The following is a 26,908-nucleotide window of genomic DNA, read 5'->3' on the forward strand; positions in this document are numbered from 1 at the left end:
TGCAAAAACTGTTAATTTAAAAACCTAAAGAAGAGAGGTTGATGAAACCTTCGCTTAATTTTCATTGGTGCAGCAATCTTATATCATTTTCTGCTTGTAAACATGTAAACACTATGATTGGTTTAATTTAAAAGCTGGAGGAAATTTTAAACCAGTGCAAATTTCAAAAGATATCAAAAGAATTTCTTAATTTCTTCTTACGTAGAACTGCGTGGAAAATTTGTTTTTTATTATTCGTTCAAAGAATTGCATCCTTATTGTTTTACAATTTAAAAATGATATTAAACTTATTGCAATATTACGATCTATTCCGGGGATATCGACATTCAATCATGAAAATGACGACAGAAAATGCTTAACATATTTAGGATGAAAATTTTTGTAGAAAAAGAACAAATTCTAAATTATATCGTCACAGCAGTGATCACAGTAAAATTATGACAATGTATTATTATGTAAAATAAAAAAAATTATGTTGACTGGTTTTATTCTCTTATTTCCCTTAAGTATATTTAATTTAACGTCTAGCTGGAATGATTTTGTGATGTATGCCGTTACCCTAAAGTACACATTACAGCAAATTAAAAAAAAAGAACGTCTTTAATTGGGATATAAAATGGCGGCTTTGAGCAAACTTTCATCTTTAAAAGTCTCCATATCATGTTAAATTATATTAATTATAAATTAATGGAGTGACTATACACAACGACTTTGCATTATAAGTAGTTATGTACAATATACCTACCTACATAAAACTGACGTATTTTCTCAAATTTACGTCGATGTTGCTGGCGCAAACCTTCGAAACGTCCGAGTCGACATCTGTAAACATAACGAACACAATGCAAATTTTCTAAATTCAAGTCATTATCATTCTTCTATATGTGCTGCATGCTACATATTTAAGGTGTGGGAAGGTACAAGTATGAACGAATAAATGTCAGATCGAATAGGTATTGGGTGATCAATATTGATTGTAATCGAGTCAGCCTTGAAAGAGTAGACGTATGTTCTTAACTTAAATCACAGTATAGAGATCATTCAGTAGGGACAACTACTGTCGGCGCCTTTGATGTTTCTGACCCGAATTTTAAGCCCTCATCGATGGTCGTTGCCTAAATTATTTCTAGAGATCGCCACCCAATTTAAAAACTATTACAAGTGCTCGATTTAAAAATTTAAAAATTGATTAGTATACACAATTTACTACCTATCTTACTTTGAGAGAGAAGTGGATCTTTTTAATCTATAAACGTGATGATTTGTTGCAAATTTTAATGTAATACTCTCACAATTCACACAATCTTTCTCAGGGTACCTGTAGTTTTGTGATGATTATCAAAATAATGTAACAAATACGTATAAAAACAAAGGGATGCGTTTCGAAAAAAATAAAAAATACACTGCGAAAATGAAAAAAAAAAGGTCAAATCATTTTCTTTCTATTAATTTTTTCATAGAATTAAAATTTCCATATTTCGTAACAAATTGCACTCAGTGACGGTGTAGATCAGAAAAAAATCCTTCAAAACTAAGTACGTGGACAAACAACTTTCAAAAGAACAGATAAATATTTTCATCGAGTACAAGTTCTGTTTCTAACTAACTCTAAGAATTAAAATAGGGTCATAACAATAACATTTTGCAATTGATCTTAGAAACCATACAATGTGTTATAATAAATACCTAACTAATACAAAAATCAAAACTATATATCGAGAAGAGTTAAGGGTATTTCCGAAAATCAATGCTATTTAGGTTATGTTCTTCCTAATATTTTACAAATTCTGTATAGTGAAAACAAATCTAAAGATCTACGATTTTGCCACTGAGGGATACTATAGTAGAAAATATTTAGTCACGCTTTCAACATATATGTACATACTTCATTGTAAAAATATCTTCAGCAGGCCTTATATTTATACAACTGCCTCGTTACCAGTCTTTTAAGATGAATGGGATTTACAAAAACCAAAAATTTGTTAAATATCAGATCATCAAAGATTTTTTTTAGAGGAATTGTACAAACAATGTAATAATGTTGAAGTTAAATGCAAAAATGATCTATAATCTCCATTATTTAAATATGAATTTTTTTTTGACTTTATGTCGTGAAACAATCTTGAAATATCTAAAACCAATAGTTCTCAGATAGAAATATTATTTAGAATATTTCCAATAATCTAACAATGATGTTATGATGTTAACAAATTTTCCCAATATTTTAAAGACCTTTAAAAAAATATGTGTTGCTTTCGTCATCAGCGTGTGTTGAGAGAATTTTTAGTTCCGGTGACAAAATCTTGACGCCATCAAGGAATAAATTAGATGACGAAAGTTTCGAATCATTGTTATTTTTTAAAACATACCAAAGACGTTAATATAAGACATTTTAATGTTAGTGAAATTATTATACAGGGTGTCCCAGAATTCGCGCCATTCCCGTGAATGACATGTTCCCTGTCCCGAACTGTGCCGTAATTCGCAAAAAGAATTTTCCAGTCTTTAACCGTGTGAGAACTGGAAGGCGATTAAGTTGACCAATAGAGAGGCTGCTTTTATATCCGAACGTTTCTATGTTCAAAGTTACCTATGCCAAGAACAAAAAATCGGGTAATACTAAAGTTGAATGAATTTTTTCCGAATCCCCCTCCGTCAACAAAAGGAAACAGAAGTGTGGTTATAAATTTAATCATTTTGACAATTGTTTGTCATAAACTGTCACGAAGTTTATCACTGATCTGAAGAGACGCTTCTGCGCCAAAGATGACTGATTAATGTACACAGAGACATCAAGGTTTACTTTAAGGCAAGTAGCATGGGACAGAAGTTATTTCTGCTGCCATTCTAGTTAAATTGTGTTTAACTGGGCTGTACATGTCATAAGAGAGGCTGTTTCATTTCATCGTAGGCAAATAATACATTTATTACTATTCTACATAGTGTAGATACCGAAGAGCAGGTATTAGAAGTGATTTTCTTAGAGCCCCGTGAATAATCGTCGGCACCCAGACCAACATGTGTTTCACCGATTGTTACATCGAGCAAGAGAAGATGGATCTTTTCAACCTAGTCGGAAAGGCCGTGCTGGGGCTCCACGGAATGTACGTGTAGGTGCTGAAGAGCAAGTGTTAGAAAACATGGAAGCGGATCCTAGGAGAAGTGTCCTCTACGTAGCGCAAATGAGTGGATGCTCAAGATCGACCACTCATCGTATCCTTCAAGAGAGAAGACTGCATCCTTACCATTACACGAGAGTGCAGCATCTGCGACCAACCATTGTTGGAAAACGTTCCTTTGAATGTACGGCGGAATATGTGGTTTCAGCACGACGGCGCTCCTCCACATAATTCGATACTTGTACGACGAACATTGAAAAGAGTATCGTCATAGGTGGATTGGGCGTGGCAGTACTAACATCTGGCCTCCTAGATCTCCAGACCTTTCTGCTTTGGACTTTTTTTTTTTGAATCAAATTAAAAATTACGTACCTATATAGAGAACCCCTAGATATGTTAGAAGAACTGGAAGAGAGACTGCACGAAGCCTACGCTACAGTTACTCCTGAGATGTTAAATAATACACAACACAACATAATTCGACGAGCTAGAACTTGCATTGAAGTTAATGGTGGTCATTTTGAGCACATTGTTTAATAACGTTACAGTACAACGATTCCAGCCCATAGATTAATAGTATTGCTCTTGATATGCTCTCACGTTAGCGAAATGTGGATTTTCGTTTGCCCAGAAGTGCCAATTGTGCGCATTAAATATTCCTTTTCGGGAAAATCAACATTCGTCGGCGAAAAGAATGTGCCGTGAAAAATCAGGATTTAGTTCATTTTGTCGCAGTAACCATTTAGCAACATGCACTCGTCGCGCAGTCGGCTCGTCGCAGATGCTGCACTTTCGTTAATAGTAAGGATGCAGATTTTTCTCTGTAAGGATACGATGCATGATCGATCTTGAGCATCCAATCATTTGTGCCACTTGTTCTTCACCGTCTATGCGTATAATCCGTGGAGCCCCAGCACGGCTTTCCGAATAGGCTGAATGCAACAAACGACGAAACACATGCTGGTCAAGGAGCCGATGATTGGGGAAAAGACCTGTATATTCGCGCACAGCAGTGGCTGCATAGCGTGTACATTCTCCATAAATTAACATCATTTCCAAATATTCTTTATATGTACTAGTATGAATAAGACATCAATAACTTAGTGGTATTGGTACTGATTTGTTTATAGTTTGTATTGTTCTTAAAAAAAATTGCAACTAAACGATTTTTGTTATAATTTTTATTCGTATCTTTTCAATCTCTAGAAAGTACTCACAATTTTAAAGAAACTGTTTTAAATCATCATGTGCAACATCAATATTATTCTTGAATAAGTCTCAGTTTTCAGTATCTCCCCCACATGATTGACACCACAGCAGATACCTATGATCTTAATACACCAGAGAAGTGGAGTCTCGTCTCTTTTTTCGTTGCTTAGACTAGGTATCAGCAACAAAGCTGTTCAGTAAAAATTGATACTGTTTATTGAAAATCATAAGCACCGATTAATCAAAAGCGATATTTATGTTTTAGTATACTTAATAACGTTCTTTGAATGGACATGTGGTACTCTTTTTTAGAAATAACGATAAACTTAATATCAGGCATATGATGCATGTTGAAAATGTACTAATTTTCGTTAAAAAGAACAACACATTATTCACGGGGCTCTAAGAAAATCACTTCTAATACCTGCTCTTCGGTATCTACACTATGTAGAATAGTAATAAATGTATTATTTGCCTACGATGAAATGAAACAGCCTCTCTTATGACATGTACAGCCCAGTTAAACACAATTTAACTAGAATGGCAGCAGAAATAACTTCTGTCCCATGCTACTTGCCTTAAAGTAAACCTTAACGTCTCTGTGTACATTAATCAGTCATCTTTGGCGCAGAAGCGTCTCTTCAGGTCAGTGATGAACTTCGTGACAGTTTATGACAAACAATTGTCAAAATGATTAAATTTATAACCACACTTCTGTTTCTTTTTGTTGACGGAGGGGGATTCGGAAAAAATTCATTCAACTTTAGTATTACCCGATTTTTTGTTCTTGTCATAGGTAACTTTGAACATAGAAACGTTCGGATATAAAAGCAGCCTCTCTATTGGTCAACTTAATCGCCTTCCAGTTCTCACACGGTTAAAGCCTGGACAATTCTTTTTGCGAGTTAAGGCACAGTTCGGGACAGGGAACATGTCATTCACGGGAATGGCGCGAATTCTGGGACACCCTGTATATCGGTATTGTATTTAATATTTTATATGTATTTTTATTAATATAATATGTATATTTTAGCTAAGAACTGTTTTTATTTATACTTACTTTACCTTACACAGAAAGTAAAAGAAGTATTTAACTACTTCTTTACCATTCTAACTACGAACGTAGTTAGAAATGTAGTTAAATATATTTGATAAAAAGTAGTTGTAGTTGAAGTTAACTACTTATTTAAAAGTACTTTTAATAACACTGCTTGCCTTCCCAGAAGTTCAGATATTACGCCTTTAGATTTTATTATATGGGATAAAAAAAACAGTTTACTAAATTCCAATTAAAGGCATAGAATTTGGAAAATAGAATAATAAGAGAAACCATCGCATGAGAGGTTTTCACGTGGATGAAAATATCATTTTCGGATAGTTTTGGAGCATGTGAAAGAATTAGTGGACAGCATTTTGAGCAGTTGTTACATTAATTAAAAAAATGTTTGTTGTAAACTTTAAAAGTGACGTTTAAAGCTTTTGATAAATAAATACATCCACGAATCATTTGGTAATGTATTGTGGGTTGCGTTCCCAATTCTATGTTGCTCATTATCATTAATCACCCTCTATTCAAATTTTTCCGATTTGTCCTACTACGAACTTATGTATACGATTCGGCAACACGTTGGCAATAAAAATACCACCTTTTGTGTAAATATCGAAATTCGTTGTAAAAAGAACTCTTGCAAACCAAGATCTGGTGATTTATCATTGACCATTGAAATCATGATCAAGTACATCACGTGCTACCATCGACTAGACTAGTGTGCTGGACAACCATCATGTTGAAACCACATGTTCTGTCGCACTTCTAACCTCAAGTTTTTTGGTAATGCTGGCAGTTTATTTTCCAAAATGTCTCGGTAAATTTCACCATTCAAGTTGCTTTCAATAATGTGGCGACTCATTTTTGATTATTTACAAAGAAAATGTGGTATTTTTTACTGCAGAATTGTATGTATAGGTTCTCAGTAGAAGAAATCGAATAAAAAAAATCGTTTATTACAGCGTCATCTGTCATGAATATAAGAAAATGTTTTAAACAAACCCTACGTACTTTTAGCCGTAGATCCGAATCTGTAATAAAAATTCGAGATTCCAAAGTTACCCAGTTACCCTCCGTCCCACCTACAAGGAGGGGCGAGGGGGACTAGTTTTTTGCACGAAAGTATTTCCTCCATGGAATAATTAAATTTTGAATCTGGACATTTTTTGTAGAGTGTTTATTTTTCGAGATATTGAAAGTTTCGGGTTAAAAAAATCATCCTGTAAGTAAGGTCCGCGTATGTGTCGCCGGTTGCCATTTTAAAGACCGCTAGTCCTGTTAAAGGCCTAATAATATACTATTTTAATAAGTCCTACTGTGAAGTGATCAACTTAACGAGTAATGTGAAATACTAATTTTCAGATACAAATACACACTCGTGTTAATAATAATGAATTAATAAATGAATACACAATAGTCATTAAACTTTTGCATTTAGATTGCCTCCATTGTTGGAAATGTTTTTGTTTTATTTGCGGAGTTTTGTAAATGTAAAAATTTTGGCAGCTTACGATATAGTCAAAAAATAATAAATTAACTCACGTCATGGTGAGTCTACTCTGATGTCAATCTCCCTTTTCCCTGTAAGGGGTGTAAGGGATGGTATACTCCTGGCTAGCAAAAGTGGCAGATCAGACTTCTGTCAAATAATATTTACTGAGTTGATTGAGTCGAGCGAATAAGTTGGTTCCTGAAAATTTTTGTTTTAACTCATTTTTCCTAAAAACGTATTACGTTCCCACATTGAGGCAAAATGACCAAAAAATTCTGTTCAAGATTTCAGCAGGTCTACGAACACCCATGTTTTGTTTTTTTTTTTTCCATTTTTACACAACATTTAACTTTGTAAAGATATGTATATATGTACCATATACATGTTCCAGAAATACAACTTTAATATTTAATATTTAAATGAAATACTTGTATAAGTATGTGAAAATTATATAAACTGTAGTCCTCTACAAATTCTGTTAGACTGCGTCAGAGAATTTTTTCAACACTCCACGATAAATGCTTCTTCCACCACAAGATCGAGGACACACATATGCACACACATCCACATAGATAAGAATTGTTATACAATAATTTTTCCCAAGATCTACTTTTATTCCGACAATAGCTTTTTGATGTATTTACCTAATTATAAGGATCTACTAAGTACTACTACAATTGCCTGCGTCTTCCGTAAAATTTGCCTAATTTTTTGTATCGTCTGAACATCGTAACAAATATATACGCTATGAAAAAAACACATTATTACAAAATTATTTGAGAAATTATGTTTATCGGTGGTGGTAGACTTCCGTATGTCGCAATTTCTCCGGACATCCTATCATGCAGCAGTTCTAAATTTTTAATGTCGACACTTAACGACTGTTGGTGCTGACTAGGTACCACTTTCATCAAATGTAATTCACACATTGTTTTCTAGATAAATAAAGTGAAATTTAAAATATGACGCGGAATACATGCTGATTGCCTTAGGCAAAATATAATTGCCTAAACTGCATTTAAGTATTTCGCTATCGCAATTACAAATTTCTGTTGCAATGAAACTGAACATTTTATTAATCTACTAGTACGATATTACGTTATTAAATTCAGAAAATTTTAATAAACAATTCTGTATTCCTTTTGCATCTAATTTTAAAGAATAAATAATTACCCGCTGGGCAATTAATTAACAGTGGAAGTTCAAAACAGTTATAAACCGAATGTTAAAAGTCAAGGATTTTTAAAACATCTTTATAACATATTTGGACCCGTAGCTATTTTCTGGCAAAAATTTAAATAATTAATAACAGGAGTTTTGATAAAACTAGCAAATTTAAAACGTTTAGAAATTACAACTTTAAATTATTATTCGTACACTTAGGCTCATCTAAGTTAAGCTGAAATACTTCTGACCATGACATTTTATACTTAAGGAGCATCCTACTGACATATGTATAAAAACTTGTAGCAGTTACTTGAACCAATACATTCATATACTATGCCGTCACTGAATTCGTTACAGCGTTGAATTGATTTGGTTTAATGAAAAATTTATATAAGTAAGTAACACCAGTGTGTACACTTTTATTTAGAGCTAGTAACGAATTTTACATTTAGCATGTTAAACCACTATTGAAATAAACTGAGTCAAAAAGTTGTAGCAGCATAAGTATGCGTTTTACTGAAGTTGTTTGTTAAAAGTTGATACTTGTTCATCATTAAAAATAAATAAAATGGGAGAGTGCTTTAATATTCTAGGCTATTATTTTAACATGTTTAAATATTTCACGGAAGATAAGAAACTGACATTTGATGACAGAATTTTCCAAAGATAAAAATAACACACGTCAAGAAATTCTAAAGTTCTTACACATTAGCAGGTATAATTGTTTTAGATGTTTACTGCTCAAATGATAATGACTCTGATAAATTATTTATATATAAAATGTTACATTGTAACGCATTCGGAAAACGCAATTATTATTTAATTGCCTCATTACATTTAAAAATAAGTTCCCGTTGTATATATTTTTTATTACGAAATATGGATAAGGATTGCAGGAATTCCTTCGATTGTCACCGTAATTTAAAACTGTCGTCTTTATATATATCTTTCTAGTGGAATTTATGTTATAGATCTCGTGTCTTGGAGCGTAAAAAAAATTAAATGTAATCTGTTAATATTGAGTTACATGTGGAACGTCACACTTTGATACAATCTTCATATAACATTTCGCACTTTCAAATTTTGATATGATAGCTTAATTAAATATTACTCAACTATTACGCCGTAATAAATAGGCAATGTTGTTGTTTTTTAAATAATTGTCAAAGATAAAGTTTATTATTAACAACACACGCTATTCAACTTCAAGTACTTAATTAGACGATATTAATTTTTTTACCTATGGTTGTTAATGATTAGGTTCTTTCGTTAAGGCGTTTCGTTAAATTTTAGCTTGCTACATAATGTAATGTAAATATAGACTTTTTTGTATTAGTATAAGAACACGATTTATTAAAATCGTGATATATATACATACATATAATGAACAAAATTAAAAATATTTGATTATATGGGAAGAAAAATATAAAGTTGTTTGCGTAGTTTCCACTGTTGCCGCTGATTTTAGATTTGTTTGTATATGTTTTATTATACCAATTAAAATCGAGTCTCATGGAAAAAATGAATATCTCATTATTAATTTTTTTTGTCCACATGCATGTAAAATATCAAAATATCGCGTTTCAGACAATTATTATTATTATTATTATTATTATTATTATTATTACATACAATGTCCTACAGGCCGTAGCCCAATTATGGGACAAGGTTCAAACATGGCTAAAACAAATGGTTGAGTAGCATCTTTTAATTTGATTAATTGAGCAGTTAAAAATATCTATTTTGTTCTCAATATTATTATAATTAGACAGCATTTGTGTAAGTGGCGAACTGATTCCACTGTTCGTACGTGGTGTGTCGAAGGAGAAAGTGTTTTTAGTGCGTGCATTTATTCTGTTGATCTTAAATTGAGTATTGAAAAGTATTGTAGGACACTCTACGACTCCAATAATTATTTTAAATAAGAATACAACAGAGTGCTCAATACGTCTGGTGAGCAGAGAAGACATATTAAGTCGATTGAGGAGGAATTCTTGAGGATGACCTCTAGGTGGGTAAACACCATCTAATACGTATACTGCCGTTTTCAGAAACCTCCGTTGGATTCGCTCAAGAGCAGAGATATGTATGTTATAAATAGGAGACCATACAACTGAAGCATACTCTAAACGAGATCTACAATAAGTAATATACAAAATTTTCAGTGTCTCTATATCTGCAAACTCGCGCCCATTGCGCACAACAAAACCTAAGGACTTAAAGGCAGATGCAGTAACAGATTGGATATGTGAGCCAAATGATAATTTTGAATCGAACACTACACCAAGATCACGTACAACTTCAGGTTTAGTAAGAATAGTGCCATCTATATTATAATCAAAGAGAACAGGTGCTACTTTTTACGTAAAAGTCATAACATAACACTTGTTTTTATTCAGTACCTGATTATTGTCTTTACACCAATTAAAGATTTTATCAAGGCATTTTTGTAATCGTAGTGAATCATCATGAGTATTTATGACACTATAAATCTTTAAGTCATCCGCAAATAAAAGTGCATGCACATCTACAATTTCTACTATATCATTAATGAATATATCGAAGAGTAAGGGGCCCAGAACCGAACCCTGAGGAACACCCGTTGCCTGATGAAACAATTCAGATTGAAATCCATTAAGTTTGACAAACAAATAACGGTTAGACAAATATGAACCTAATAAGGAAATTAAAGAATCTGAAAATCCAAACCACTGCAATTTCTGAAGTAACATTTGATGGTCAATCTTGTCAAATGCCTTGGACAAATCGGCATAAATAACATCAACTTGACGTTGATTATCCAACGAATCGCACAAGAACTGAGTTATGGATACAAGGTTTGTCTCAGTTGAACGTCCTCTGATAAATCCATGTTGGTTTGGGCAAAGCATTTGTGAAATATGGAAAGAGAAGAAAGGATGTAATACTAATTCAAATACTTTAGCGAAATTGCTAATAATGGCAACTGGTCTATAGTTTTCTATATTGGACTTATCCCCCTGTTTGTACACTGGGCAAATTCTTGAAGTTTTCCACTGATCGGGAAACTTACAAGATTTTATACTAAGATTAAACAGAGTAGTCAATGGTCTCGCGAAAACATTCACACAATCCCTTACAACAAAAGCTGGTATTTGATCAGGACCACTAGTCATTTTGGGCTTCAGTTTTTTGATTGCCAAGTACACATTTTCTTCTGTAATACTTTTTAAAATCAAGAGATTTTTATTCAAACTCGAACAATTTAAATCAGATGGAATTTTATTTGTATTTATAAATGACTGGGCAAAATGTTTCGCAAATCCGTCGACTATCTCTTTTGGATCAGCCAAATTAATACCGTTGTAGGTCATATCTGATGGAATATTAACAGAGCTTTTTTTCGATTTCATAAATGACCAGAACACCTTTGGGTCAGACTTAATGCAATTATTCATTTGTTGTAAATAACATTTATACTTCTCTTTTATTTTTGATTTCAATTGTGTTCTCAAATTTTTGAACAATAGATAGTCATCTGGAGAATTCGATTTTCTATATTTTCTTAAGGCCAGATTTTTGTATTTTAAACCCTTAATGATGTCACTATCAAACCAGACCGGATAACTGCCAGAAGTATTTTTTTTTCTTTGGTACATAGATCTCTAAAATTCCATCCAGTACAAAGTAAAAATGGGACAATGCATTCTCAATATCAGAATATTCATCAAGAAAGGACCAATTTACTGATAACAAGGCCTCATATAATGAACACAAATTACATTTTCGGAAGTTATACTCAGATTCAAATGAAACTGGAAATTTTTTTTGATGAATCTTAAAAATACCAACTTCAATTTCGAGGGCAGGATGATGGTTGTCCTCCTTTAGAAACGGATTTTGTGATTTAAAGACAACACATTGATCACTGTTGGTTAAAACAAGATCCAAGAGGCGATTATTTACATTTACTATTTTATTGTACTGGTCCAAGTTGTAAAATGCCATAAAATTGTTAATACATTGGAAAGAGACTGAAGCTGCAACTTTATTCATTGCACTTGTGACAAACTCTGGACAGTTGAAGTCACCTAAGATAATTAATTGATGTTCATACAAATAAGACATGGAACATAAAAAATCAAAAAACAGTACGTAATCATTATTGTTGCAAGAAGGTGGTATGTAAACGACTAGAATGTAGATATTGCGGAAATTAATATTAATTTTTACTATGACTAAGTCTATAAGAGGTAAAATATCACAGATGTTATCACATATTGAATTATCACAGATGCTAGCAGAAATAGTACGGTCAACAGCTAGGAGAACACCTCCACCTCTTACATGGTTAGACATTTTAAAATCACGATCTTTTCGGAAGACGTTATAATTAGCTATATCAAATAGTTCCGCATCATTTATACTATTGTTCAACCAAGTTTCAGTAAGTGCAACTAGTTTAATATGAGATGCAAGAATTGAGGATATGTAAAACTCACCGATTTTTGTACACAAACCTCTGACACTTTGGTAGTAACACAATAATGAATTACGTTTAATATTAAGTGGAAGATCACTCACCTGTGAAAAATCACCAACGTCGTTATATACGAGTAACTTTGCAGATTGCAGTAGTTGCTATTCAGTGCCAAGTATTAAGATTTTAAGTTTTCCAAGATAATTCTGGTACACAGGACATTTATCCCTATCCCAAACTGCATGATCTACTTGCACATTCGGATCTTTTTCTTTTAAAGAACAGCAATGAGTACATTTTAACAAATTAGAATCACAATCTTTTAACAAATGAGCACCGGCACATTTGGGGCAAACAGGATCTCTCTGAGTACATTGATTCGACATATGGTTAAACCCGGAACACTTGAAACATCGTCGAACTTCAATCGCATCCCAAACACGACATGGATCATACCCAATCAGTACTCTCCCAGCATTAATTAAAGACCTGTAAGATTCTATATCAATTTCGACAATCGCTTGTTTGCGCTTGATGTTACTGCGTATAGGTTGATATTTTTTTAAAACACACGTATAGTTTGCACTGAACAAAAACCTGTTTTCGTACAATAAATAGTTAACTACTGCATCTTCTGGTATATCCTTATCAATCCCAGAGATTCTAATTCTAGGATTTAAGGTTGGTAACTGCTTAATTTTATAATCCGGTAAGGTTGTAGAAGCTAAACTCTCAAATTTATCACGATCACCCTCATTGTTACAACTTATAATAACACTACCATTACGCCCAGTTTTAACCGAAGAAATACCAATATTAGACTTGAAGGGATCAACTTTCTCTAATAGATCTTTTTTTGTTGTTGACACTAACTGATTTTCATCTTTAGGTTGCAGAATTAAGGTAGGTTTTTTCTTAATTACCATACTAGCGTACGAAGCAGTTTTTTCAATGAAGATAATAACTGTGTTTCCGAAACTTTTGTAAACCTGTTTATATAAAAGTAATATACACACATTTTTTTATACGAATGATACTTGAATTATTAATAGCTAACGTATTTAACAATTTAAAAAATCGTATTCGGTACTTTCTGAGTGATATATACTGAGTTCCATAAAAATCCGAACACCTTGAATTAGTTGACTGATAAAACTGAAAGTTTAACCAAACGTGCATTAAATCCAACCAAATAAATGATTAAAATAACAGGCCTAAAATTTGTGAAATAAACACAAACACCGCTCCGGTACGACGCCTATGGATTCTGGTATGTACGGCGTTGATGACTTATCGGTCGGGCGGCCCGACGTTCGTTAAAGGAAAGCCTGGAAGCGAATGTAGTAACGGGCCCAGAAAACCCTCGGAGCGGCGTGCTCGATCCATCGAGAGCAACGTATATGTTTAAATAGGGGCCACTGTCGGGAACGATTATTATTCAGTGAACAAATCCACTCGAGAGTGTCAAACAAATCCAGACAAGTTGCGCCGGAATTATTTTTTGTACATAATCGCTGTAATAGTTAGTCGTGTAAATTCGAGTTAATAAGAAATAAAGTGTTGAGTTTACCCACGCCGATCTTAGTCACCCGTTCAACGTACACATGTAATTTATGACTCGCTGTTTAGTTTTTACCCGAAACGTCCAGTGTTTTGGGGAAAAAATCAAAATTATAAAACAAAATTTTGCAATTTAATTTTGAATCTATAAAACCAAATACTTTGAAATTTTGCGGATGTTTTAAACTTATGACAAGCATGATAAATTTTTAATCAAACATATTTACTTATCCTCTCCAAAAAATTGTTGACGTCAGCTCAAAATTCTACCCAAAATGTGCAAAATATGATGATCTTTTACTTGTGATTTATCATTGCATTTACATTTTTTAGATTTGCTTAAACAGGTGGGTCAAAAAAAATTAATGAGTCTATTTATTTTATTGATTAAATCAGGAACGGCTCACTCTTTTTTCACAGTAAATTTTGAGAATAGAATACTGTTATTTTTAGTATTACACCACTCCAAGTTGATTTTTTTTTTATATTTCAGAGTGTAATTTAAAATGGAATAAGTATTTACTTATTTTTATTAAACAGAGTCCATCCGTCGAATGTTTTCTCGACGTTTCATGATCCTTAGAGCATGAAATAATAGGTTCTCCGTTTCCGACTATCCGTTTGTCGTCTTCCGTCTGTTGGCGATTGTATTAGACAGATCTCCGAAACTAGTGAACTGTTTTGTTTGCATACTCCCCATTTGGTGGGTTGAAATTAAAATCCCGAGAAAAAGTTATTTCGCTTCAACTTTTATTATTCACTACAACACTGCTCACTATGTATCGATGTTAGTTATGTTTTCGAAATTTCAGCAAATTGGGTAAATCGTTCCTGAACCAATCGATAAAGAAGTCATTTAGCACGTTTTTTTTGAGACATTTGTGTGAACACATTATTTCTTAAATTTTAAAAAAGCATTTGTTATAATTTATAATTTTTTCAAGAGCATAAATATGTTAATTGATACAAATTATAATGTTACTATGTTTCTAAAACCTTAAGAAATTAGATAAAGTATTTCTGGGACATTCTGCAAAATAAATCGATTCATACAACCTATGCAAGCAATTTCATACATTATTAATAATAAACACTGTAGCATTTCGAGTGATCATGTCTTGAAAATCATATATAGAAAGCGCAACAATTCATTATTGTCACCTAAATACAAGTACCTAAACAATTACTCAATAAAAACTGTTTTTACAGTCTGGTAGATTTCATAACACTAACTAAAATTATATTCCAGTAGCAGAGTACTGCTTAAAAAAATTACGAGACAAAATTGTATTTTTTTGATAGAACAAACTGTGTATTTTACACATATTGATTTCTTCCACATGGATAGTAAACTTTTTATGCTAAAAATAAGTTTTGAATTTGTTTCCTTATTTTTTGAAACAATTAATTTTAAAAATCATTATTTAGTATTTCTTGCTGAAAATATCTGTTTTGTAAACAAAAGTAAAGGGTGACCACAAAGTTTAATGAAGGTTATGCACGACTTTTACAGTTTAGTCAAAAACATGACAAATATTTACATGGCCAACTTTAATCTGAAAACTTTTTGATCACCCGTTATATTTATTTAAAGCACCACGCCTAAATAGATTGTAATTTGGTTCAATTACTGAATATTTGTCATTGTAAGAATACTACAAATGTGCACAATTGCAGACTTTCACCATACTTTCGTTTTTAAAAATGCCGAACGGTGAAGTTTTAAATGTGATGGTCTTTTTAAATTTCCCTACTAGCCTGTTTCATTGCTTTCTTTTGTTTAAGGAATTTAAATACACATATAGTACTATATTCTATTTAAAAAAGGGTAGTTGTTGTGTGTAACTTGCCAAAATAACACCCTATTTAATGAAAATGAACGTGTAGGGCTAGAACTAGAAAATAGCTAGTAAGTTCTATCAGAATATATCCAAGGATGTTTTTTTACTGTTTCCAGATAATTTATTCTTCATCAATTCCATTAACGAGGGAAACGACAAATGATACCCTTTACTTAAAAAATTAAGTTAGTAAATAATTTAACTAAGTAAATAATAAAAATTTTCGGTTAATTTTTACCAATGTGTTATACAGCACAAGCAAGTTGCTTACACTTTGTCTTTGACAAATATTAAATAAAAACAGTTTTACCTTCAACTTTGCAAATTCACTGCAATAAAATCACTTGAACTTAACAACATTCTTTTGTCAAGAGAGAACGTTGCACCAACCTTGCAACAACGCAATTGTTGTGGTTTTTTCCAGATTCTTGTCCCAGATTTCTCAAAATTATTAAAATTAATCTTCCAAAAATGCACTTAGTCATTATCTTCGATCGGACCTCCTTCGGTTTTAAACAATAATTAGTTCTTCAGACCGGACAAATTCTTTTATTATTTCTCCCCGCTGCCTTACCTTTCACCTTACCCAGCCCATCTGGTGTCTCTCGTAATTTTAATAGTTAGCTAAAGAACTTTGAAGAACACCATTCACTGACGGCGGTCGTGTTGTCGGTGTATTTGTGTCTCGTGATCGTATTTGTAAGTATATTTAAATTCTGTGCAGACTTTTCGGACCTTTGGCGTGTACAGAATTTTTAATGTTCGAGGTGGGGTTTCAAGTGCAATTCAATTCTTATAGGTAGAAAGCTCTGACTCTCAGTTCGGCAGGATATGTGTGCTTTTCAATATTGATTTGTGGTGATTTTAATGATAGGATAAGACAGCAACATGTCGGTAAGTTCTGTGAATAGCAATAGTAACTTTAATTATACTGTCTTTGTTAAAGTAAAAAAAAAATGCCACTTAATTTTCACTTTTAGTTTCACAAAATGCAATTAAGGTAGTTTCTAACTAGTGTCAAACAATAAAACGGTAATAAACAATTGTGAAAACTAATGAATTCACTAGATTGATCTTGTTTTTATCGAGTTGAAATGTTGACATTGCTTCGAGTTTTAATTAATTTTTATGTATAGATATTTTTGTATTTCATGAGTTTGTAATAAATCACTCGGTACGTGGTTTACTTGATTTTTATTGTTTCAGTATTTAATAAGGAAGTGATTTTTTTTAATAATTGATTTTCCAACGTACTAAGGTACGACTCTTTTTTAAAAATATAAATCACTGTTTATATTTACCAGTCACTTTATTTCTGTTAGGTAACTGAATTAACGAATTTGTAAAACATGCAGCGTGCGATCAGAAAAACAAATTCAATCAGACATTCAGGAATGCTGTCTGATAAAGTTTTTCTCGGTAAGACACATATGTTAAAAACAAATCTGACCATTTTTGACAAAGACTGTCGAAATTATAACGTATAATAAAATTGTCAAAACTTTAAAATGTCAGTCAAAAATGTTCTCAAACGTGATTATACAACCTTTAATTCATACAAATGTTTTTCTCAAAGTTAAAAATAATCTAAATAATGACACTGATACAGGTTGTAAAGTTGATTTTTATCATAAATCTGTATCTCTTTCAATAATCAGGATATTGCCTGTGGACTAAGATTTCACACACCCAGTAGACATACATAACATATAACTAGTCAATTATCATATACAGATTTTATCTAGCTACTAACATAAATATTTTTACTGAAATCAGAGTAAGTTAAAAAATCGTTTTGAAACTATCTAATCCCCAATCAATTAATCACTGTCTAGGAGGTGTTAAGCTAATTCACCCATATCACTTAACTAGTCAGTTTTACTACTTATCGAAATATACAAAAACTTATCAGCTATTTCACTATTGTGAAAAGTGACAGTGATGTATGATGATGTGTGTTATTAAGGAAGAAACTTGCTAGCGGCCAAAAGAAAGCTAATAATAACTTTTATCAGCAGGTACTCATTATTTTTGTAAGTAAATTTTCTTTTCAACAGATAGGTGTTTATTTTCGATGACCCAGTGCACAAATATGACTGCTTTGACAAATATGACAGTATATTTCACAGTGTTCTGGTTTATCAACATTTACGATTCGTGAATTTGTATCCAGCAGTAGATCTGAAGTGGATTTCTTTGAACTATATTGGTTATTTATTAGTTATTACTAAAATATGGATTGCCTTGGTAATCTTGATTGCCTCTAAGATATTTTTTGCAGACGAAAACTCAGGTTCTAGGCCAAACAGATGTATGGTGTTTGCGGTTAACCAAATGTTCAATCTTGCGTGTAGTATATATCATCCACCAAAGGTGATAAGTCCTTTGATGCATGAAATAATGATACACTTACTTGTAAATTGGTCGTTTATTTCAAACCGTGCAGTAGTTTTTATTATGTAATATTTTGAGACGGCTTTCTATTAGAACATTATTGATAGTGTTTCCCTGTACAACGGAAAACTTGGATAACATTGACGCCTCACCTTTCTAATTTTGCAATAAAATGCCGTTGTCGTAAATCTTTACATCCGAGAAGTAAGCAATTGATAGGTAGATACAGGATGTATAATTATAAGTCGTTTAATTACTAATCCGTGAGTCATTTTTGAGGCATTTCTTTCTAATCTTTTAATAATCATATTTCGGCTGGGTATATCCGTTAAATAAACCTTGGACTAACAATGACATTTAACCTATTGCAACGCATGCCACTGACAGATTCCAAAAGTTACCAGGCAAATAACTTTCAATGAAAGAATTTTCTGTTTATGCACATTGACCCTATTCGACACTATTGTATGCATTTTATCAAAAGATCACATACTTAAGCGCTGTTAAATTGCTATAGCTGACAATTTAAAATATGCTAATGATGTGAATCGCAGCACATTTAAATAGTGTAGTGTAGATAAACCCACCAGAAACAATATACTATTTTAGTTCGATAAAAAATTTCTAATTGCTCTTAAGTGTGTGTACTGAATTATTAATTAACAGAAATTGAAATGTTACTCATCGGTCATCAATTATATTATGAAATTAAAAACTCTCACTTCTCTAACTGTGCCATGCCCACTGGTACAAGTTTTCAGATACCGTTATCGGTATTTTGTAATTCACTTTTCTTCATTTCCTCAACTTAACGCCAGCAGAAACTTTATATATGTGGATTCCTGAGTGAAAGTGATACGGCTACAGTTTTACGAGTAAACTGAAACAAAAAATGTCGTGAGAAAGGTATTGTATGCTTATACATAATTAAAAGTGTTCTTGCACTCTCTAGAATTAATTTTTAGGCCATTATCAAAAGACTGGTGGCAAATTAAGTGACAAGGTTATAAATTATAATACATCAGTATGATGTCTTCACAATGGAGCACTTATTTAGAATTTTAACAATCAACAATATTTTTTTCAGAATTTGTAGTAGATGACTAAACTAGGAACGTCTATTTTAAAATTTTGGAGTCTTTAACCGTGGCGTAAAATTTTTTAATAAAATTCACCTCCTACAAATCAAAAACAACAGTTTATCGGAATGTATAAGCTGTAGCCGCATAATATTCAAGAGGACAATGCCTCCGATTCTCCAAATTTTATCTCTATAGAATCATCCCACTGTAGTCAAATTAGCGACGCAAACTAACAATCAATTCAAAGAAATCCTGAATTTTAAATTAAGCATCAGACAAGATGTAAGGTACAAATATAGAAGGTTGTCTCATCCATTTTAGGACCTGAAGTGTCGGCGGGTATTTCTGTCCAGGGACAATACCCATCTTACAAGTGTGGGTTTAACTTAATATTCTAATTTCAAGATGAATATATTTTTTTGGATGATTCATCATAAAAATTTGTTAATGGCATGCAAATTTTATGTTGTTAACTGTTTCAGTCGTTTGCGTTCTACAATCATTACACTGGTTACGTTCTAAGATTGTGTAATATCAAATTCATCCATAATAATAATAAAATTTATTGAACCTTATACAAGAAATAATTAAATTTCTTCACTGTCTCTGATTGCAGTGTAATAAAAAAGAAACACTGTTTGCCAAGATGTAAAAACTGTTCTAGTGACCGTATTTCCAGTTTACTCAAGTGACAATCTTTCTATGCAACCGGAATAAAATCAGCAGATTTTGAGATCGTGTGATAATTTCGCTAAACCTTTGCATTTTGAGAAGATATGTAAAAGTTGTTTTACCGGAAATACTGAAAAACATATTTATGTGTCACCATGGTTCCAGTGATCGATTAAAAACCTAAACGTTATTAATTTAAAAGTAAATGTTAATTCCAAAAAAAGTAAACTATGAAACTGTAACTTACGTAACAGAAAATTCTTACATATTATAAAGTTGAAAATATAAAAAAAGTCGTAAAAGCAAACAACATAAGCTTGATTTTAGGTTGTTTTAAATTAACAGTGAAGTCATTACTTTAGAAACATGCTCTATTTGCAAAACGTAATGTCTTGTAAAAAATTTAAAGTACTTAGAAATCCGTTATATACACATTTCACCAGAGACAAATAACCGATGTTTTTGTAGATAATAATTTTTCAGTACTTGTAAATATTGACCACTTTAGCAAAAGTCACTTTCTGAGAAATATGACTCTGATTTGTCGGAACAAACAGAGGTGCTTATTTCCATCCAAAGCTAACGTATTAGAAATGAAACCGAAATTAACCGTTAACATGATTAATAAATACTCTTGCGTCTACCGGTGAACTACAGTTAGTTTACGACGGCTAAGTATACAAGGACGAAACCATTACGATGTGTTACACACAAATTATGAATGACTGTGTTACGGCTCATTTGCTTTCATAAACCTACGTCTGTATATTTAAATTCGCAAAACAAAAATGTTACGCACTTTTGAATTTGAAAAAAAGTCTTATGTTTTTATTTATGCTTTTTAAATTTTTGGTCACAGAGACGATTGAGTAAATATTTGGAATTTACTTCTTACTATTGTTCAGAAATACACAAAAAAAATTATTGACTTTGCATTAAGTACGCACTAGTCAGTAATTAATGCTACTTCACTGGCCATTTCAAAGATTTACCTCACTTCACGTCCTCCTTTTTTTGGCAAACACAATTAAATTATTAAAATGTTTAAATCATCAATTAATATTTTTTATTAACATCAGTTTACTTTTAAGTAGGTATAGGTCAATCTACTCCGTTCAATATGATGCAAAGTTTAACCCGGAATCAAACGCTTTGACCTTGTTGAAAAATGGAATGTACGTCTCTCTTTTTCCATTCAATTTATTCTCGAAACTAATGCGAAATATGTGGTCTAAATGCTATCAAAGCAGTAATTTTAATTAATTTTAGAACCGATATCTCTGAAAATTCTCCATTATGAATAAAAATCTGTAAAAATATGTGCACACAACTTCCTTCGCCCCTGAACTACAAGCCAAAACTCGCACCTTGGATTATATTTTGCAGTAAAAATTTGTCTGATGACTTTTTGGACGGACACTAGGAACATTTTGGTGGCCACAATTGGAGTAATTCTGACCCGTAAAATTAAGAGCATTCCTTCCAGAGTTCGTCCTTGAGAACGGACAATTTGCCCTTGCTGTCAACACCGACTTACTTTTAATCGCATGTCATAAAAACGTCCAGCTTACCACCCCTATAGTAAGAATAATTTATGGATCCAACTCATTGAAAGACACTCATTTCTCTCGGTATCGGATTCTGTATAAATTCTTAACTAATAATTTGTATTTTGCCATTATTTAATTTTTTTCTGCCAGTGATATTATATAAGTAAAGTCGTTCGGTAATTAATAATTTAACTGTTAATAATGGTATTAAAATGTTGTATTTTAATTTACTTTTTACATAAATAGTTATTTATGCAACTACTTCGGCTCGTGCAACAAATTTTCCGTCTCGTAAAAAAAAGCCACTTTACTCACGAGTCGCATACAAAATTTTTTTCGCGTTCGTAACAAAACTCAACACCCACCAACTTCAAAAACTTTTTATTTTGGAACATAGATATTAAATGTAGCCGTATTTGCTATCTTGGCAATTTTTTGTGTATATGAATTATCATAGCAACGGCAGGCTTCTATGTTTTATTCCGTTAAAAAATGACACGCTACGACACTTTTTTCACTCAAATGCGTGAAAAAATGAACCGCTATGACACTTTTTTTCACGCTTCTATACCGCACTGTATAACACAAATCATACTGTCAAAACAAATTTTTTAAATGTCTTAAGTTCGATAACTTACCTCACTCTAATAAAAAGCAAGTTAGTTGTAGTCTTAAAAAATTGGTCTAAAGAGTTTAGACAGTACTTCCCTCGCTGTCGGAAACGTGACGACTGCATGCCTATTATGGTTTTTTTCGCATTAGATTTCAAACAATTCGGTTTTATAGTTCTTGATTAAATCAATAAAATAAATTTGCGCATTCATTAAATTTTTTGAGCCACCCTGTATATCCAAATCCAAAAAATATGAATGGAATGATAAATTACAAGAAGAGACTCATCATATTTTGTACATTTTAGATAGGATTATGCGGCAAAATTTTGGGGTGACGTCATCCATTTTTTAGGGGGGGATGAGCAAATCTATTTTGATCAAAAATTTGCCATGCTTATCATAAATTTAAAACATTTCCAAGATTTCAAAGCATTTGGTTTTGTAGTTCCTGATTAAATCAATAAAATAAATTCACGCATACATTAATTTTTTTGGGTCACCTGTATATGCATATCCAAAAAATATGAATGTAATGATAAATTACAAGAAGAGAGTCATCATATTTTGTACATTTTAGATAGGATTATTCGGCAAACTTTTGAGGTGACGTCATCAATTTTTTGGAAGGGATAAGTAAATATATGTTGACTAAAAATTTATTATGCTCTTTATAACCTTAAAACATTTGCAAAATCTCAAAGCATTCGGTTCTGTAGTTGCTGATTAAATCAGTAAAATAAATTCACGTATTCATTAATTTTTTGGGTCACCTGTATATGCATATCCAAAAAATATGAATGGAATGATAATTCACAAGAAGAGACTCATCATATTTTGTACATTTTAAATAGGATTTATTCAGCAAAATTTTGGGGTGACGTCATCAATTTTTTGGAGGGGATAACTAAATATATTGTGATTAAAATTATATCATGCTTATCATAACTGTAAACCATCTGCAAGATTTCAAAGCATTCAGTTTTGTAGATTCCAACTTAAATGTCAAAATGATTTTCCTAATTTTGATTGTTTTCCGAAAATCTGGACGTTTCTGGCAAAATCTCAATTCGGAGTCATAAACTACATGTGTAAGACTATGCTATTTGATACAATTTAAAACCCAATTATTATGTACAATTTTGAAGTGACGTCACCACATTAGTGGTGGGGATGATTAGACAAATTTTGGTTAGCGTTTTACCATCTACATGATATACCTAATATAAATACAAAATTTGACAACAATCAGCCCAGTACTTTCGGAGATTATCTGTCTAATAAAAATCCGAGACGGCAGACAGACGGACAGACGGATAGACAGACGGAAACGGGAGACCTATTTCTTCGTCTTCTAGGGGTCATGAAAGATCGAGAAAATGTAAAAGGAGAGAGTCGGCCGACGGACTCGATTACAATACTTCCTTTGCTTACGCTCGGGAAGTAAAAAGACTGTTTTGTTTAAAATCCAACGAAATAAAATATACGAAAAAAAAAAGACAAGACACACAGCACTAGACAAAATTCAACAAGTAAATGGTGTGGTGACTAGACCGAACAAACAGGTAAATTTGTACCAGTACCCACTGTCCGGATCCTTTAGAAGGGATTGCCATAAATCAACCCAGACACAAACCGCGGCTAATTATGATGGTCTGTTGTAAATCAAAATGAGACGAAGAAATTTCAGATGGTTAATCGTTACGTCTTAAATACTCAATTATTTATTAAAATTTTAAGTTCTGATTTTCAGCAAACTAATTTTAAACACAGTATCTCCACGACCGTTTTTGCAAATTACTACTTTTCGATTGATAAAGCCTTAAAGCTAAACCTATGATATTTGGTTTAATTATGCCCTTAATTTCGAAATGATACCGAACGAAAATTTAAATTTTTCTAAATCCGTTCTGTTGAGAATATTAAGAACATTACATACATATAAAATTTTAGTCAATATTGTTGATGGTTCGCAAGATATTTGTTCGGGTAGATGTATTGAGTCTCCCATAAGAAAAATACGGAAGGAATCCTCTTAACTGATCATAACCTCATCGTGTTTTTAAAATTTGGGACAAATTAGATAAACTGCTACTAACTCAGTCCGTATAATAACAATACAAACATATTACTTACTATAATACAAGCGCAAACAATTCACATCTCAAAGCGCACATTTCATACAGATCTATTTCATAATTTTTTTCAAATAATATAAACTTTTGGACGCAATAAGTAAATAAATTTTTCTTAGGGTTTTGCAATCCTTAAACCGATGTTAAAATGTTAGCAAAATTAGGACGAGGACTGTTTTGTAATCTCTGAGATAAAGTGCAAAATTTACTAGTCTAGGCATACTTTTTGAGTATCATTTAGATACTGTAAAGTTAAAAATGAGGATGGATTCATACTTGCAGTGAAATTTACAAAAGAATATTTTGACATACCATCAATAATTTTTTCGAGAGGATAAATAAATTTTGATTAGACTTTTATTGTTTTTATGGTAATATTAAGATACATTGAAACCGCAGAGTAACTAATGCAGAAACTTTCATTTGTGATCTACATAGATATGAGAAACCGGCAACAACATAAAATTAGTCAAAATGGACATGTTACAATATTTGTTGATTTTTACTTCCCGAGCATAAGCTAAGGAAGTACTGTAAAAGGATTCATCCTGTGAATCGCTACTTTAATGTTTCCTCGACGTTTCATATCTCCTAGAGTATGAAAATATTGGAATCCTGTTTCCGTTCGTCTGTCTGTCATTTGTCTGTCTTTGTTTTTATTAGACAGAAAATCTCCATTGTTGTCAAATTTTACAAGTATTTGAGCAATATCGCGTAGATAGTAAAACAACTAAAATTTGTCTAACCATTCTCACTAATAATTTGATGACGTTGATTTTACAGTCTCATATTTTTGTTGGCACTCTGTACATCGTCATTCTCTATATGTGGGCCAACCATCTCTTTTTTCACCACTGCCACTATACTTGATTCTTTAAATAATTCTGTTAGCTCACTGTTGGTTTTTCTTTCCATGTTCCTTTAACTTTTTTTCCTCCGTAAATTTTTCTTAACATTTTCCTTTCCCATCTGCTTAGTAAGTTCCTCTCACTCATATGTTACTTACAAAAATTACTATTGGCCGAATTATGGATTAGTACAATTATTGTATTTTAAGATTTTTTGATATTTTCTTATCATTTAGGATCCCTTTTTAATGCAGAAATTACGCAATTTCACTACATCAGTCTTCCGCTTCCTACAGTTATTTGTACCTGAGTATTTGAAGGTATCCACTTTTTCAAAATTATATGTAATTTCTGTTCTTGTTTGCACCCGTAGTTTACTTTTTTCAAATTCTTTGTTTATCTGTTTAATGTACTTTGTTTTCTGTTCATTTATTTTCAAACTTATAGGTTGTGGTGGTTATTCTAACGGTACAATTTTCTCTCTTAATTCTTGTTTACTACGAGTTATGTTATTGTTTCTCTGTCATCCACAAACGCTAGTATTTGGTGTCGTTTGTGGTGTATTAATCTATTTCTATTTGACCCAATCTTCTTTATCGCTTTTTCTAAGTTGAATAACTAACAGTGGTGATAAAGGATCTCTCAACCCATAGTTTTTTACGTCGAATTCCTCTGTCTGAGTAGATGGACACTCTTGCTCTACCTATTATTTCTTCTAGGATCATTTTTGTTAATTTCAACAATTTTTCCTTAACGTCCATTACTCTATGTATTGAGCGCATCTCTTTTTATTTTGTTATAGGCTTGTTGGAAGTCAATGAAGGCTACTAACGTCCCAAATTTATACTCCAGAACATTTGGTCCATCACTAATCTTCCACTCCTAAATCCATTCGATTATTCCCCACTGAATCTTTCCATTTTTGGTAATATTTTATTCTTGAACACCTTGTATCTTAGATATAACAGTGCTATTACTTATAAATTAGAGCAATCTGTTCTTTCTTATTTATTTTTGTTCATTACTTCTGCTTCGCTCCAGCTCTTGGGCATTTGTTCTTTTGTCTATATTTCCTTTATTAACTCTTTTATAAGTTTGAGCAGCTGTTGCCTTCCATACTTAAGCATTTCTACTGTCGCCATATCCTGTCCAGAGTTTTTGTTATTTTTCAGTGTCATAATTGTCTCTTCAATTTCCGTTAGAGTTGGAGTTCTTTGGCTTTTTCGACCACGTTTTGTATATTTTTCTTCTGTTTTTTCTATCATTTCTTGTTTATTTTGCCTACACTTTTTTTCTTCATCATACTGATTTTGTGATCCGTTCAATAATTTCTCGAAATGGTTTTTCCACATTTCTAATGTTTCTTGTTTTTCTCTTATTAGTTCTTCTGTTTTCCTTTTAAATATTGTCATTTTCGGCTGATACACTTTTCTGTCCTTGTTTAACCCCCTGCACATTTTGTTATTTCGTTGTTCTTATAGTTTTCTACAGTGACCTGAACGATGTTCTATATTCTAGTGCTTTTTGGCATTCCTTATCGAACCACTCGTTTTTATTCCTACTTGTATGTTTCTTTTTTTAACCTCACCAATAATTTGTTGAGGTCTCCTCAACTTGTCTTTAGTAAATTTCATGTAAATTTTTTTAAAAACATAGATACTCGTTTACCCTAGGCAACCACATTTGTGCAAAAAAATCCAAACTGAATCATTACATTACGT

The 26,908-nt window shown here is 32.1% G+C and overlaps 1 protein-coding gene across 1 annotated transcript in view; it reads left to right on the plus strand.

Moving 5' to 3' along the window:
• Positions 1-16,521: 16,521 nt before the first annotated feature.
• LOC135134827 (mucin-2-like) overlaps positions 16,522-26,908 on the plus strand; it is a 56,463-nt gene continuing 46,076 nt past the window's right edge. Inside the window, exons 1-2 of the mRNA XM_064063664.1 lie at positions 16,522-16,594; positions 16,695-16,789. Coding sequence (XP_063919734.1) covers positions 16,784-16,789 — 6 coding nt within the window. The 5' untranslated portion in view covers positions 16,522-16,594; positions 16,695-16,783. The remainder of the gene's footprint in view (positions 16,595-16,694; positions 16,790-26,908) is intronic.

This window comes from Zophobas morio, unplaced genomic scaffold, assembly GCF_036711695.1.
Source record: "Zophobas morio isolate AGI-343-1 ecotype UQ-CSIRO unplaced genomic scaffold, CSIRO_AGI_Zmor_V1 ptg000024l, whole genome shotgun sequence".
NCBI classification, from domain to species: domain Eukaryota; kingdom Metazoa; phylum Arthropoda; class Insecta; order Coleoptera; family Tenebrionidae; genus Zophobas; species Zophobas morio.